This window comes from Momordica charantia (assembly GCF_013281855.1).
Source record: "Momordica charantia cultivar OHB3-1 chromosome 6 unlocalized genomic scaffold, Mcharantia_2.0 BLBB01000006.1, whole genome shotgun sequence".
NCBI lineage: Eukaryota > Viridiplantae > Streptophyta > Magnoliopsida > Cucurbitales > Cucurbitaceae > Momordica > Momordica charantia.
In genome coordinates this window covers 32,967,834-32,984,688 of record NW_028275164.1, presented here as the reverse complement: position 1 = coordinate 32,984,688, position 16,855 = coordinate 32,967,834, and the positions used below count along the sequence as shown (strand labels likewise).

The window sequence follows — 16,855 nt, the reverse complement described above, 5'->3', positions numbered from 1 at the left end:
TGATCAAAATAAATTGTAATATTAACACTGACAAGAACCAACTCAACACTACTGATGATTCAACATAAAGTGATATATTAAGTTACATTCATTAAGATATATCAAAGTTAAATTACTTAAGTGTGTTGAATTATTTCTTATCATTGCAAATTTCAAAATAAATAGAACCCGCAAAGTTGTTGCATATCCCTCAAATTTGAAGCCTATGAGTTCATCCTAAAAGAGTTGATTTCTCAAAACAACACATGAAAAGAAAAAGGCAAAATTCTGAGTGTTCACAAGGGATATCCCATATATATGTATCTCAAGAATCTAAAACCAAAAGCTGGGCCTGCTCATACATTACTGAAACCATCACATTTCATTGTTTACAAATAAACACTGAATATTTTCAACTATCACTTCAAGAATACATTTACCAAATTTAATAATCTGACCCTCTGGAGGCACCCAAATCAAGTCCAAACATCTTTATGAATTGGATGGATACAGGAAGGTTGTGACCTACAAATCTTTCTTAGGCATTGCCATCCAATTCATAGTGTTATTCTGTAAACCCTCCAGGGCAGACAAACTCAAGGAAGCCATGTCCATCATCACACTGACCACATCGGCAGCCCCGAAACAAGCATTCTTTTATCGGCTGCTTTCACAGCATTTAGAGTCCTATCGACACATCAAAGACTCAGCCATTACATATCATCCCAATCATTACATAAATTTCAGTTTCGAGTCATCATAGTGATAGTTTTTGCTTCACCGGAAAAAGATAAGTAAATGGGATGGTTGGCCTATGACCAGTTCTGCGATGATGTCCTCTCAGAACCATGCCTTTGACGGAAGCTTCTAGACCTGATGCTTGGATCGGAAACACTTGCACCCTGATGAATCTCTCCCCAACCTGGATCTCTCTCCATCTGGCTCAACCCGAATGAAGGCAAGTGATCTCTATCCCACGCGTGAAAGCGATTTGGCATGCCGCTTTCTTGTTGGAAATTACGACCCGATGATGCTGATGAGTAGAAGTAGAAGCCGCTAGGTTGGTCAGACGATGAGGCCATGGGTGCTTGTGACAGCCCTCTGTGACTACTGGATCTTCTGGCACCAGAAATTGCAGGTGGGCGAATGGTTCCTGTAGTGCTGGGTTGTTGTTGATAGTATGCTTGGAGAGCTTGGACTCGATCACGAGCACGTGCATTGCTGCCAGGATAGGGAGGAATCATTGAGGAAGCGACTGAGCTTCCGACTCTTGCACCGGAGCTGCACGAATCAAAAGGAGGATCATATTCACATGCCACCATTATTTCTATGGTAAAAAGGAGAATTAGTTTCAGTTAAAGGTGTTTCTCTCTGTCAGAGAAAAGAGCAAGAGACCATTTCTCTTCCAAATTAAGTCATACTCCTACAACAGGCAAACATTTTAAGTGGTACAGGTAACTATGAAACGACGGTGTCAGGGTTTGAATCCCTCCCTTGCCAACAACCCACCAAATAGTAAACGACTTTTCCATCTTGGGGTAGGAAAAGTGCCTCCACAACAAAGAGGCAGACAAATATATTACATCCAATTAACGTTGAGACATACCTATGACCAACAAGGAAGGGGTGCATTACGCTTCCAGATCTTGGTAATTCGGAACCGACTCTGGTAGCAGATCTTTGGGCAACGGATGCAACCGATGGCTGATCAGCACCAGCAACACGATTGTTCGTCGTGGAGAAGGGCGGCGGAGAATGATGCTCCCAGTTTTGGTAATGAAGATCCACGGCAGGAAATGCATAAGATGATGGCATTTCACTAGGTACTGATGGGCCATTCCAATGATTGCTGAAATTAGAAGCTTCTGAAGCACTTGAACTCGATGAAGATGGATGGATGGGTCCAAAGTAAGCAATATACGGGCAAGGATGAGTGGCAGACGACACGGCTGTATGTTCGGCGAAAATGGCATGTTGCCCCAAAAGGTCATGATCTGCATCACAACATTACCAACCTAGTCAATTTTGTTTGCTTCCCCAAACTGAAGCTACAAAATGAATCAATAATTTCAGGGAAGGGAAATCTTACAAGCAGTTGAAGAAAAGTCACCATCCCTGAAAAGGTAAAAAATGAAAAAGATTCAAGACCTCGAGAAGATGCTGTACTTCACATCACAACAGTAAAAAAGGCAAGAAATTTCCATCATCCAAAAGGTTAAACACCATGAAAGTAATTTTCTAATCGCAAAAACAAAAAATCTGCATTTTCTGCCAGCTAGCAGCACACAACAGCCCATATACTTTTCCTCTTGCTGGAAATGTTTCTCTCAAGTTGTTTTGCTTCCATCTTCCAGAAAATTTAGAGGATCTTGGGGGATTTTCTTGCTGGTAGCCTTGTTCTGGAATTCGAAATTTCTGGTCTTCAGGTTTTGCATCTTCTTGGAAAAGTGGAGCATATTGCTGTCAAGTTTATAAATCTTTAATTTAGGCAGCTGTCATTCGTAAAGTTTACTACAGCTTTTTAGACTCGTCTTTTCAAGCTTGTTGGGTGCAGAGTTCGTGTAACTTTTGCAATTTTTTCTTCCCATGTATTTGTTGTTACTCTCTTGTATTTTTTCTGTTCATCGATGAGAAGTTCCGTTTCCTTCAAAATATACACATCAATCTCTTCATACTCAGCAGTCGTTGTCGTCCTATATTGTTGATGAGAATGAGATCACTAGAGAAAGGAAAAGGCTCTTCTTCCCTAACATGTTGTGAGGTAGGCAAAAAAAATTTTATTGTTAAAAAAAATATTTCCTTCAGAGTGGGGTGCACTGCAAGACCTGACATGTAATTCCCTCCCCTCCCAGTGCTTTCGAGTTTGCTCATTTCATACGTTAAGATAACCACTTGTTCTACAACAATACAAGCAACTTCATGAGTCAGATAGGGAAAAGTTGATTTTTGAGCCATTCATTCTCCTTGATTGGCGTTTGCAAGGGCTATCCTCTGTTCGCCTCTCTATATTTTTGCCTCTCTAGTCTCTCTCTATTTTTTTTAATGAGAAAACAAACTTTCATTAGGCAATACAAAAAGGGGAAAGCCAAAGAAAGGAGCCAAGAAAAAAACAAAAAAAGCTAGCCCTCTCCAGGATGAGTACGTCCTAGGACTCCTGAATTCATTTTCATCTTGATCTACTCAACTTTTGAAACCTGAAAAACATTCTAGGAGATGGCTAAGATTTGGATGTACAACAGAGCATGAGAGGCTAGTATAAAGTCTAGTATTATCCCATTTTCATCTTGATCTACTCAAGTAACTTTTGAAACCTGAAAAACATTCTAGGAGATGGCTAAGATTTGGATGTACAACAGAGCATGAGAGGCTAGTATAAAGTCTAGTATTACGTGGATACGATGCTTATTACCCAGACACTTCTCCATCAGTTTGCAAGAATTGTGGGGCAGCCATCCTCCGCGAGACTTCCCAAATGATTATAATAGAAACTCTATTATAAGCTGTCCAACTTTTGTGTTCTTGCAAACCAAAGGTTCATACCATATTGTACAAAGCGGGAGAAGCTCTATGGCACCCATTAAGGATGATTAATGAGGATCCAAAATATAAACGACAACAAAGTGAGATTTAACAAATAAAAGAAAGATAAGTCTTCAAAATCAACACATTTGTTTGGCTACTATGAAAATGCAACAAACTAGCATTATAAATAAAAATTTGTTACTTAATTACATGATAGGTCATGGGTTGACTTGGTAGTCCAAAATGGTTCAGGTAAATTCTAAAGAATTTAGAGGGAATGAGATCAAACTATGGTGGCTACCTACGTAGGATTTAATATTCTATGAGTTTCCTTTACAAAAAAATGTAGTTGGGTCATGCAATTGTCTCGTGAGATTAGTCGAGGTGTGCGCAAGCTAGCTCGGAGATTCACGATTATCAAAAATATATATATATATATATACATGATAGGTCATGTGCAAGATATAAAATCCATGGAAGACAGAGATAATCTTAGATGGCATGCCAAAAGAAGCACATCCCATTAAACAACACTGAATTCCCTCTATACAAGCAAAATACATCAAGCAAAGACACATGATAGGACTGAAACTTACCAAATACAAAAGGAACCAAAGAGGACCTGTTCCCATGTCTAGTCTATCCATATCTGCCATAAATATTCAGTTTTCAATGCTTTACTTCAACCTACCATCATTATCAATTTATCATTATGCTCACAAATATACTTCCACATCGTTATACTTCTTAAAGATTGCTTTTGAAACTAATTTAACACAAATTACACATATCCACATGACTCCTTTTGAAACATCAAAAGATTATTATTTTAAATCTTAGAAAGTCCATATTCATGGACAATCCCTCATTACTAATAAACATAGTATCAAATCTTGAAAACTTGAAGGCCTTTCTGGCGAGTTCTCTCTCTCTCTCTGAAGACTTCATGAGGTGCTGGTGATCTCCCTAAAGCCATCCTCCAAGCTTCTATAGGAAAGAAAGATATCCCAAGAAGGAAAAAGAATTTTTATGGACTTTCTAAAAGGTGGCAGTCTCAACACCAATGATAAAGTCCAATGTAGATGTCCAAATTGTTCCCTCCAAACGAGCTGGTGTATACTCTGTAATAATAGAAGTGAGAGTTGTAATCATTTTTTTGGACCTGCCCTTGATCTCTCCGGGTTCAGTGCTTCAACATGATTCTGTCCCTTCCCAACTCAGTGCACCAAAGATCACACCCTTTGTTACATGGCTCTTTGTTAAAAGACTAAGCCAGGGTCTTATAATCTAATGCTACCACTTTCTGGAACATTTAGCTTGAGCATAGTACTTTTCAAGAGATTTTGACATAGGGAGAAAATATGGGATGCTATTGTTTGGAATGCTTCCTTATGGATTTCTCTATTTAGGGAATTTATTTTTCTTTATTTTTTTTCTTTTTCCCAAAGGTGGAATTTAGTATTTGTTCTCCCTCTAATTTCTTCCAATTGAAATGCCTATTTTGTAACTCCTCGGAAGTTTTTTCTTCATTCACATCATCAGTGAACTTTTCTAATCCCCCCAAAAAAGAAGAAAGAAAAAGGAGAATGAGAATGAGAAATGTATTGCACAGATGGTAGTCCTCAACAGAATTTATTGGGGAACAATAGATGAGACAACACCCGCCAAAAAAAAAAACTACAAGCTCGGTGACCATTCACATACATACTTATATTTTAATTAATTAAAACCATATAACTATTCAAGCCCTTAGACTTCTCAATGAGCTCCAGCTCTTTCCTCCCCTCCCCTGTCGTTTGCCTTACGATGGAGGAAGTTTTGTTATTCTCTCCCTTTCGAGATAAGGGAATGTTTCTGTGCCAGACTTTTTTTTTCTAATTTTGTTGGGAATTTGACTCAAAAGAAACAATAAAATCTTCGAGGGATTGCAAGATCCAGGGAGTATGTATGGGAGCTTATTAGATTTAATGCTTATACGTCTTGGGGTCTTTCTAAGGTTTTTGTAATTATAAATTACATGTTATTCTTTGGATTGGATCTCCTTTCTTTAGGTTCACCTCCTTTGGTCGGGCTAGTTTTTCATATGTCTTTGCATATTCTTTCATTTCACTTGATGAAAGCTCCGTTTCTCATAAAAATATAAAAAGAACCAAGAAGACATCAACGTAAACATAGAAGCATAAATTATCACTCAAATGATCTTTACGGAGTAAAAAGAATAAAATCTTACTCAAAAGAAGAAGGAAGTCGAGCTAAGCTGCCAAAAGGACACCATTGAACTCCAAAGGCCTGCAACAAACCAAATTCCAATTAAAATTTGGAGTAGAAAACTAAATACTATTGAGTAAACAAGCATGTCATTCACTCATTAGAAAATCCTATGTATATGAATTCCTGCCAGATAAATATAAACATAACTTATTAAAAAACTCAGTGTGTTAACCGTGAATCAGTAGCACAAGGAAGTGAAGCATGTTGTTTATGAGCACCAGCCTAGAGTACATTTCAAATCGATAACTAATGATAATGGTTTACTAACTTAATAGACTCCATTTTAAATGATAAAACCTGGTTTAACTAAGATATACGGAACTGCCAAAGAAGGCCACAAAATTTCAGCCAACCCAACACGTCAAGCCATTAAAAAAAAATACAAATAATTACAAAAAGGAACCACAACTTTTGGTAATAAAAAATAAAAGATAAATCTTAAAACAACCTGAAGTATGGACCCAAAAGAAGCATTAAACTGGGATGACATCCACCACCCAAGATCCCTCAATGCTGAAAAGACTCCTATTGCTTCCTAACCAAATGCTCCACAAAATAAAAATTCTGCTTGGATGGATAATCAACCTCTCTCTCGAAAAGATGGATGTAGGAGAATTTCCTTGATCATCTCGTGATGCTGAAGAGTTAAAGCCAAGGAAATCTCAAAAGTCTAGCACTTTCTCGCCAAAATAACAAAAAAAAGACCATTAAGGACCGAACATAAGAGCTATGGATCTCTCAACAAAATCATTAGTGTTAATCCTCCTGAAAGGAACGAGGAAGTAAAGAACCTTTCTTTCTCCATAATTCCCACCTTAAATTTTGGTTTAATTCCTAACTTCCTTGACAAAGTTCAAAAGCTTTTTAGTAGTTGTACATGTACTGCACTGCTATTCATAATTATAAACCTTTTCTGATTACCTATATGACCTAGTTTACAAATTCTTCCTAATCCATTCTAAAAGTAGGCATAGTGATTAACACCTGAAGCTAAGAACCTGTATATATATGTGTACCACACCAAGGAGATGAAAACTCATCTTTTTTAATGCAAAAACATATCATTATTGAAACAGATGTACTGGAGGTGAAAATTATCAAATTTCCTGTCTATTAAGGGAAAAGAAAGAGAGTAAGACACAGCATGCACAAACAAATGGGTCCAGACTCCAGAACAAAACACATTCTCTCCCTTTTTTCATGCTCGGTCTAAATTCTAATTAATTGCTACACATATTGTGTTGCAAATGCATAAGTGCACTTGTGAAGTTTTTAAATCACAATGAAAAAAGAAAGAAGATATATTTTTGTTGATACCCCAGAAATTGGAGCTTTACTCCCCTACTCCCCAATACCCAGGGCACCCACACCTGCCCGAATGTAAAAGAAATAAGATATTTATTCAGATAAATCACAAGTTTATTTGTGCCTAATAGGTCCCTAAAATTTTTAATTTTGTGTCTAAATAGGTAATGGATCTATTTGAAATTTTCCAAAATTAGAGTTTAGTTCAGAAACAAGCCTCTTAGATGCTTTTTAAAGTTTAGTTCGAGGACAGACTCTTAGATGCATTTTAAAGTTTAATTCGTAGACAGACCTCTTAAATGCATTTTAAAGTTTAATTCGGAGACAGACCTCTTAGATACTTTTTAAAGTTTAGTTCGGGATGGACCTATTAGATGCTTTTTAAAGTTTAGTTTGGGTTGAGCCTCTTAGATGCTTTTTTAAGTTTAGTTCAGAGACAAAAACTAGCCTCCTAGATGCTTTTTAAAGTTCAGTTCGGGGCTTCCCTATTAGATCCTTTTTAAAGTTCAATTATGTGCTAGCCTATTAGATGCTTTATAAAGTTCAGTTCCGGGCATTCAAGGACTGACCTATTAGATACCTTATAAAAGTTCCAATTCAGGGACTGATCTATTGATACTTTTACTTTTTTAAGTTCCAGTGAGATCTATTTATTTCAGTCCAGTTCAAGGACCTCAGGGACCTAAACACAGTTCAGTTTAGGGATAAAAGTACCCCTTTGTGAGAAATTCAAAAACCCTAAAATTGTGGGTGATCTTTTTCTAGGGGTACAAATACCAATTTTCTCTATAATATCTAATTGTTCCCAAAATTGGGTGGTGTAGTTCAATTTCAAGGTGTTTGTACCCCTACATACTATATAGAAAAATATCACATGTACCCCACAATTTTAGGGTTTTTTACTTCCTCAAACACACTCAGACACTTTTTAAAGTTCAGTTTGTGACCTATTAGATAGAAACAGAACTAAACTTGTAATTTAACCTATTTTTCAGTTAAGTAAAATCTAGCATCAATGATCTCAGTATCATAAAATAATTTAAGAGCAAAATCTTTCAATTTTACCTAATAATGTGGTAAAAAAAACTGGTACAGACTATAAAACAACAACTTTGTAAATGGATTCAGAAAACTTCAAACAAGTCCTTTAAAATTTCAAGCAACCTAACATATCAATCTTCAATTTTCTTGTGTACCGATGGAGGGGGAACTGGGTTCTTTCCAACAGCAAGGACTTAACACTACTTTTGAGCATAAAATTCGAAATCTAAAATTGTTGAAGAAATTCTTCAAAGTGAAAGGAAACAACTTGCTCTTCTTTAGTAGAAGTGCCTGTGATCAGAAATTATCATTGACACACAAAACGGTACATGTATCAATCATATGGAAGACAATTGCTTACCATTTCTGAGTAGCTTAGATCGTAAAGATCCTCTTCATGGGTCCAATCATCCATACTAAACTCTGGATACGACCGACAGCCATTAGCATAGAGCCATTGACCTTTTTCAATCTTCCGGCAATTTGGGCATTGCATCGCTCCCTTAATGTTGAATGCTGAACCAATACAATCTAAGAAAGAAACAGAAAAAGAAAAAAAAATCAATAACATACAAAAATACCAACTTTAAACTTCAAGTGAAATTGAAGAGAGGATCGGAAGTATGGAGAAGAAAAGGAGTTGTAGTTTCAGAAGAACAAATGTGAAAGAAAAACGAAATTTATTGAAGATGAGAGAGAGAGAGAGAGCGAGAGAGAGAGCGAGAGAGAGAGAGAAGGTGAGGGAGAGAGAGAGAGATATATATATTAGGCTTTATATTGCTTATGAAAATTGGGAAAAAAAAAAAAAAGAAAACAGATCTAAAATTACGGCCAAAATCTATAACCATATAGAGCGAAAATTCAAACATTAAATCCCAACAGAATTCAAGAAGATAGCACAGAATTCTCAACTGTAAAAAATTTTCAGGGGGGGGGGGGGGGGAAAAAGGGGGAGTTCATTTCCAAACTCCGATTAGAACTCAGAAACTGACCAAGATGAAATTGATGACCACATTGAAGCTTAGCCCAAGATCTATCCCCTGAATCGGCGACAACCTCGAGGCAGATCGAGCACGCGACAGAACCAAACGACTTCCCACCGCCGTCGCCACATCCTCCGTCGCTATAATCGCCATCCTCCGCCACCGCATCGTCGTCGTTACCCAACCCCATAACAAGCAACCACAAACAAGAACCACAAATTTCAAAACCCTAATCCCAAAACAAAAAAGAAAAAAGAAAACCCAAAACAATCGTTCACCCAAGAAACAAATTAAACTTCCAGACAAGAGGGTGGAAAATTGGTCCAACGAGAGAAACGCTTAGAAAAAGGGCTGTTCCTCGAATCAAAAGGAAAGAGAAAACAACGGATTGTGTACAAACTTGAGGATGAAAAGAGGATTTTGTGCAGAACAAAGATGTAAGAGAGAGAGAGAGAGAGGAAGAGAGGAAGATGGGATTCAGACAAAGATACATAAAAAAGGGGAAGGTTTTCGGATGGGAAGAGAGAAGAAAAAAAGAAAAAAAAAACCAAACCCACTGTATATTTATCTGAAATGTGGACCGTCGGATTGGTTATTGGTAGGACGAATAATATCGCTAATCAAGCGCTGTCTGACATTGATGGACGGTGGTGATGAGATAGGTTTCCTTTGAGGCAGTTTTTTTTTTTGCCTTTTTGTTGGTTTTAATTAAATTAATTATAATAATTATGTGCGATGGAAGATGTGGGTTGGGTTTCCAGCTTCAATTTTCCGGACATCATGATTTGAAATATATATGCTAACTATGTAAGACATTATACATTAGTCTTCAAAGATTCATTTTCTAATCAGCTGGAAATGGCTTCTAATACCTCGTACGCTCAAGAGCGAAAGGAAGAATCCATTTGAGGAGAACCTCAAGTCTAATTAGTTAGTTGGTGAGACAATAATTTATCAAGGTGATGATCAGTAGCTGGTTGCACCACCGTCTAGTTATGAGCTACTTAGAAGAGCGTAGACTATCTCTACAAACCAACATGAGTCATTTCAGCATGCTTTGTCCTAACTCACATGTTTCCTAGTAAAACAACTAGGAGGTTACTTAGTCGAAGATTACTCCAAGTCAAGCACACTCTTACAATTGAGTTACCAAAAAGGAAGGTGCACCTTATTAGTATAGGTAGTGACTATACTTTTCTTGACCATTCTTCCATTATCTCAAAATCTCTCTTATTCAAATGTGGTATCGGTTCATTCATGTACCTCTCCTCTCTACTAGAGCATCACAATATCAAATATATATAAGACATATTAGGGTTCATATTAAGTATATCAGATATATCTTTGGTATACCAGCATTCATAATCAAGTATATTAATGTATTCATTTCTTCAGTACTATAGCAAATCAGGTATATCAATTATATATCAACATTCATATAAGATATATAAGACATGTATTTAGGTTATAAATGACACATATTTTTATTTAAAAGATGTAAATAAAACACGACACAATTCAATAAGAGAAACCAAATACAGTAAATAGAAGTAATATATCATTACGACATTGGTCAGCATTAATATAAGATATATCGTTGGTATATCAACACTCATAATCAGGTATATTAATGATAAAAGGAAAGAAAGCGTCTCAAGGTTGGATTGGGCCCGTGTTTGAGTTAAAGTGTTCGCGAGTATATTGGACTTTTGATTTCTTATGTATAAGTTAGGCCTCCAGATTTTGCTATTTCTTAAAATTTAAAAAATGGTGGCCACGTTTACGAATTCCTATTAATTTTGTAGCTACTTCTTCAAGTGTCCAAAAAAAATTACAAATATTTATGTGGAAAAAAAATTGGGCATATGGATTTATTTTATTTTAGTTTATAAATTTTTAAAATATCTCGTCTCACAAGTCCCGAAAAAATAAGGTTAAGTTAAAAGCCATGTTTTTTAATTTTTAAAATTGTAACTAATAGGTCCCGAACTTTAATAATTGTCAAATAGGTCTAGAAATTTTCAATCTCGTGTTTAATAGGTTTATGAAATTTAAAAGTACTTAATAGTCGCTAATTTTTTTTATTTTGTATCTAATAAGTTTTCGGTTTGTTAAAAAAAATTAATTCATATACCTATTAAATTTTGTGTCTTATATGATCTAGACTTTTAATACAAAGGCTTTTGACAACGGTTTTTTTTTTCTTTTTCGACAAATTTATCCAAAAATGGGAGAGCTTCCGAAGACACTAACTTCAATCGATAGTGTGTTAATAGAAGATAGAAGAATAATTAAGAAATGTGATTCTATGGACGAAAAGTTCTACTTCCTTTACAAATTATATACACACTCCTCATACTACTATGATGTTTGTTACTACTCTAATTAATTTATGTATAATTGTTTCTAGTCATTTTGTGGGTTTTTATTTATTATTTTAATTTGATGTATTTTCACTTGACCAACACCGGTACTTTACTTTATTCTATCTTATGTGTTTCTTCTCTTTTTATTATTATTATTGTCTTCCATACAGTATGTGAATTTGGGTGCATAGCATATAATTATTTGGTGTATTTTTTCAAATGATTTCTATTTTATCTTCTAGCCAAGTGACTGTAAATCTTACGCTCAAGTTGAGACAGGAAAACAAACATGAAAAATATAAGGAGAATGACCAAAAGAGAGTTTCAGTTACCAAAACGAACTTAAGCAGTAATTCGTAACTATCTCCAATTAAGAAGTTGTGAGTTCAAAACTCCCTTACATGTTGTACTTAAAATTATATAAAAAAATGACAACACAATTATTAGGTATAAAATATATGTTTGTAATAGTTTCTTAAATAGAATTATGAGAGTGGCTGTGTGGTAATTCTATAGTTAGGATAGCCAAATATTTGTACTAGTCAAGTGTATTTGTTGGTAGTAGAATTGGCTGTGTGGCTATTCTACTGTTATGGTAGTTAAATATTTGTGTTGATCAAATATTTGTAGTAGTGGGACTGGTTGTGAACTATGTGTTTTAGGTTCACCTTTGACATGTCTCAGATTGCTTGTATTGGAAAAATCATGGAGGCAAAACAATTCAGACAAAAATTACTGCAAGCTTGTTGGGCCAAGAGAACACTTTTAATTCGACCCAAACCTAACTTTCCATGGCGCCACAGCATTCTGTTTCTACTGAAAACTATACTATTTACTTAAAATATGCAACAAAGGCTTCGGATTTACTTCCTAGGATGGTTAGGCCCCAGATGGTCAGATCAGGTTTGTCTGCCCATAGTGGTCGGGTTAGATAGGTTGGGATGGGTCAACTAGAAGTGGTTGGCCCTAGGTTAGTACGGCCGTGCTGGTCGACTCAAGTTGGTTAGAGTTTGGATGGTTGAACCCTAAATGGTCGAACTTAGGATGGTCAAGCTTGGGACAGTCGTTTCAAGCTTGTTGGTCCAGGTTGGTTGATCGGAGTTGGTCGATTTGGACTGGTCAAACTGTGTTGGTCGACTTGAGTTGGTTGGCCATAATGCCTTCTTTAAATATTATGTGATGCTCTTTTTATTATAATTGAATACTAGGAAGAAATGTAAGTTATGATCAAACAAAATATTGAACTATAAACTTTGACTCAAACAATCTTATTGAGTAGAACCATTTGTGGAATTATTATGATTTATTTGGTGACCAACTCAATATGGACACAAAATAAATTTGAAAACTAATCTTAAGATACATAGATAAAGTTACGAGGGAAAGAATGAAGAGAAAAAAAGACAGTTCAATGGTGTGTGTTAGATTTTTTGAGTCGTTCTTCGTGTGATCTTTACCTTATTTCTTCCTAAATTTTTGATGTGACTACTTTTGGATGTCTTTTTCTAGTCTCAAAGAGCTAAATTTCATTCAAAATGAAAGGCAATGAGATTATACATCTTTTTTCAAATAACTTACGCACGAGAGCTTTTTTTAGTACATGATAAAGTTTTTTTTTCCCTCTCTCCATTCATCTTTATTTTTCTATATACTTTATTTATGAAGATAAATTAAAAATACTTCAAAGAATAAAAAATAAATAAATAGAATATTACCAATAAATAAATGTCAAATAACAATGTATATGTGACTTTTCCTAAAAAAAAAAAAAACTTTAAAAACCACTTCTAGTTCTCTTACTTTGGCTAAAGTAGAATTTAGTCCCTAAATGTTAGTTTGTATCAAATTGAGGGACCAAATATGTTTATTACTAGAAATATTAAATTGTTATATGATAAAATTTGACACTTAATTTTAATAAAATTTGTTACGATAGGGACTAAATTGTTACAAATTTTAAACTACAAGGACTAAATCGTTAAAAGTTAAAGTTTAAGAACTAAATTGTTACTTTAGTGAAAGTATAGTGGCTAGATTGTTACAAACTGAAGTTTAAGAACTAAATTGTTACTTTAGTGAAAGAATAGGGATTAAATGTGTTTTTTAACCCAAAAAAAAATATGTGTGACTACTAGCTTCAAATAATAGAGCGGAGATTCGAATCTAGCCCTCGTAAAAAAATTTAATAATCATTTTGACCAATTTAGTGAGCTTGAAAGTTACTATGTTTTATATTATATATATAGAGAGAGAGAGAGAGAGAGAGAGAGAGAGAGAGAGAGAGAGAGAGAGAGAGAGAGAGAGGTTGACATTAGTTTTTTTTTTTTTCAATAAAAGGTATGAAAAAAGGAATCCTAAACCAGCTCAAAATTTCTAGTGAAGAAGTTTTCTTCTTTATTGAATTATAGTTTGTCTTTATGTCATTAAAGAAAATTTATATGCAGCTCAGCTCCACTCCCACAAATTTTTGTATTTAAAAAAGTATATAATTTCTAAAACAAATTAAAAATTCACATACAAAAATAAGACAAAGTTAATTTTTGTACCCTGCATCAATCAACGAACCCTAATTCGGAACCGAAGCGATAGATCGGGTGAGAAGTTAGATTCGGAAACTTTGAGTTGATTTCCTCGCGTCAATTTAATAGCAACAAAGTTCAATTTTTTCGTTGTTGTTCAGAAGAAGATAAAGATTCCGAATTTTCCGTCATCGTTGCTATTGCAAAAATGGCAGAGCATGAGATAATACGACAAAGGGGGATTTGTGATTTTGGCGGAGAAGGTGAGACGTACGGGAAATTTAAAACCATTATTTTTAAAATTAGTTTGGAGTTTAGAAAATTTTAAAAATAGTTTTATCTTTAGTAATATTTAAATAAAAAGTCCGTGAAAGTTTTACTAATCAAATTGTTAAAAGAACAAGCATAATTTTTTAAAATATAAAATTAAAAATAAAATGGTTATGAAATATCCTAACCAAAATTTTCAACTATTTAGCCCAAAAATGAGGTTTTATAAGGATTGTTTATATTCATATTTCTTGTTTTCTATTTTTTTCTAATTTTTTCAAAATATAAAGGCGTGGTAATTGTTTTTTTTTCTTTTTTTTAATAAACAACCAAAATTAGTTTGAGATTCAAACTTGTTGATTAAAACATTATTTTACCATTTTTTATTTATAAAATGTATACTAAATATTAAAAAATAATAAATAAAAGATAATTTTTAAATTTATATATATATATAGTTAATTAAATGTTTAAGAGAATAAGAAACAATAAATAGTTACACCGAGCATATTGTTGTTTCTTGTTCAATAAAAAGAAAGAACAAGAAACAAGATGTTAGAAGTACAAAAGTTTCGTTGACTAGGAAATTAAAAATGAAATTCATAGTATATAAGTAAGGATAATTAATTATCTTCGTAGGTAATGATATATCTTTTGGTAAAACCAAAAGCAAGACCACGAGGACTTGTGTCCAAAATGGACAGATACTTTTATTTTCACGGATAAAAAAGAGGCATTTAAAGGTTGTAATATTGGATCATGCATAATCTCGAAAGAACAAGGATCGAGTTCCAAACATTTCTTTGTTTTTAAGAAAATGAATTTCATGTAAGTTTCCAACAAGTTCGTTTTTACAATTTCGAGTATGAATTAATTCTTATTTAATTTCCTAGCCCTTCTGCAAAAACTTAACTTGTTTTTAACACATAGTGGTCTATAATTATTCTAACAGCAATCCTCAAATGCTGATCATTATTCTAAACTAATTGAGTTTCAAAAATTGCCTCTTTCTTTTTGATCTCTCTCTCTTTAGATGTTAATGTCATGTCACTAAGCTTTTGTATAATAAGAGAGTCAACATTGGTGGCCAACAGGTAAATGAAATTCTTATTCCTCTTTGTCCTTTTAATTTTTTTTTTTTAATAAAGAGAGAATATGCCTATATGCATTGAACATTCAGGTATTGGCAGCCACAGAAATTCAATGATAATGGCCCCTCTTTTTTCTTCTTTAATTGGGTATCTTCCCCTTCCAATAATGGGTTCATTTCATAACTATACTTTAATCAACTTTATTAGGATTTACGTTGTAAAATAAATTAAGTTGTTATTCTTGTAACTACCTTATTGTATAACTCCTACTTCATAAGGTCTATATATAAATGACTTTATATTGTTTAATAAAGTTTGATCCAGATTAATTTACTCTCAAGACTTAATATGGTATCATATGAGAATTTTTAATTATCTATTTATTTAATAAATTTATGTTTGAAGTGAAGAATTTAAAAATATATATATATATATATATCTATATTTATACTATATTAAAAAACTAAATATTTTTAGACTATTATACTCTTTCTTTAATTTATAAATTTATAAAACATGCCATATAAAATTAATGATAAACAATTAATTAATTACCAATAACAAATAATTACTTAATTATCAACCATAATAATTACATACAACCCAAAAAGTTGGAATAATATGTAAAAGGTTGTTATTTAATCTATTAAGTGCTTAATGATTTTCACTAATAATAATTATTATCAATAAGGTGTAGAATTATAAACGATTTATAATTTTTCATCTTTTACCTATCTACATTTTATTCCGCAATTTTTCCTGAACACTCAAGCTACATTTCCCTTTATTTTTAATTCTCTCTTATTTTCTTTCTCTCAAAATGCCTCTAATCTTGAAAGTAAACGTTCAAGTCTGCATGAAATTTATACATCTAAACTATATATTGATTCGTAAGTCTGTGTGGTTATAATTTTACTTCGATGGAGTTAAACAATGATGTTTGTATTAAGACAAATCTTTCTTTTAACGATATATGTATTGATTTATTTTATTTTTGTTATTATTGTTTTGTTGTTTTTATTCTATAATTGCTATATTGATATTTTTTTTTGTATTTGTTAATATTTTTTATAATTAGTATTATTAGAACACCTACTTCTTGAATCCATGAAAATTCAGAGGAAAAAATCAGGTAAGAGAAGAAAATTCAAAATTTTCAGTAATTTCATAAAATTTTGTAAGATAAATTATAATCTTTAATTCTCTTGCATACAAAATTTAGGTAATATATCAAATAAATTTATCATCAACTAATTAAAAATTAAATTATAAAATCTTGAAACGTGGGAGACTAAATTTAAACTTTTTAAACAACATTTAAATATTAGGAATTTGAAGATATATTTAGCCTAGAAATAAAATAAACATAAAAAATTCAAAGTTATAATCAAAGATATAATTTAGATCGAAATTTTGAAATGAACGTTGAGGGTATTTCGGTAAATTGCGATTCTCCTTCTCCCTCTCTTATTCGGAATCCTACTTCTATTCGGCGTCTTCATTCTCTG

At 33.4% G+C, this 16,855-nt stretch overlaps 1 protein-coding gene across 1 annotated transcript; it reads right to left on the bottom strand.

Annotated features, from left to right (window-relative positions):
* Positions 1–313: 313 nt before the first annotated feature.
* On the bottom strand, positions 314–9,613 carry LOC111007709 (RING/U-box superfamily protein). Its single transcript, XM_088126162.1, has 6 exons — positions 9,111–9,613; positions 8,480–8,649; positions 5,732–5,790; positions 2,069–2,094; positions 1,586–1,973; positions 314–1,260 (listed from the first exon to the last, which is right to left on the bottom strand). Exons 1-6 carry the CDS (start codon positions 9,289–9,291, stop codon positions 792–794), a joined length of 1,293 nt encoding a protein of 430 aa, XP_087982288.1. The 5' UTR covers positions 9,292–9,613; the 3' UTR covers positions 314–791.
* Between the last annotated feature and the right edge of the window lie 7,242 nt (positions 9,614–16,855).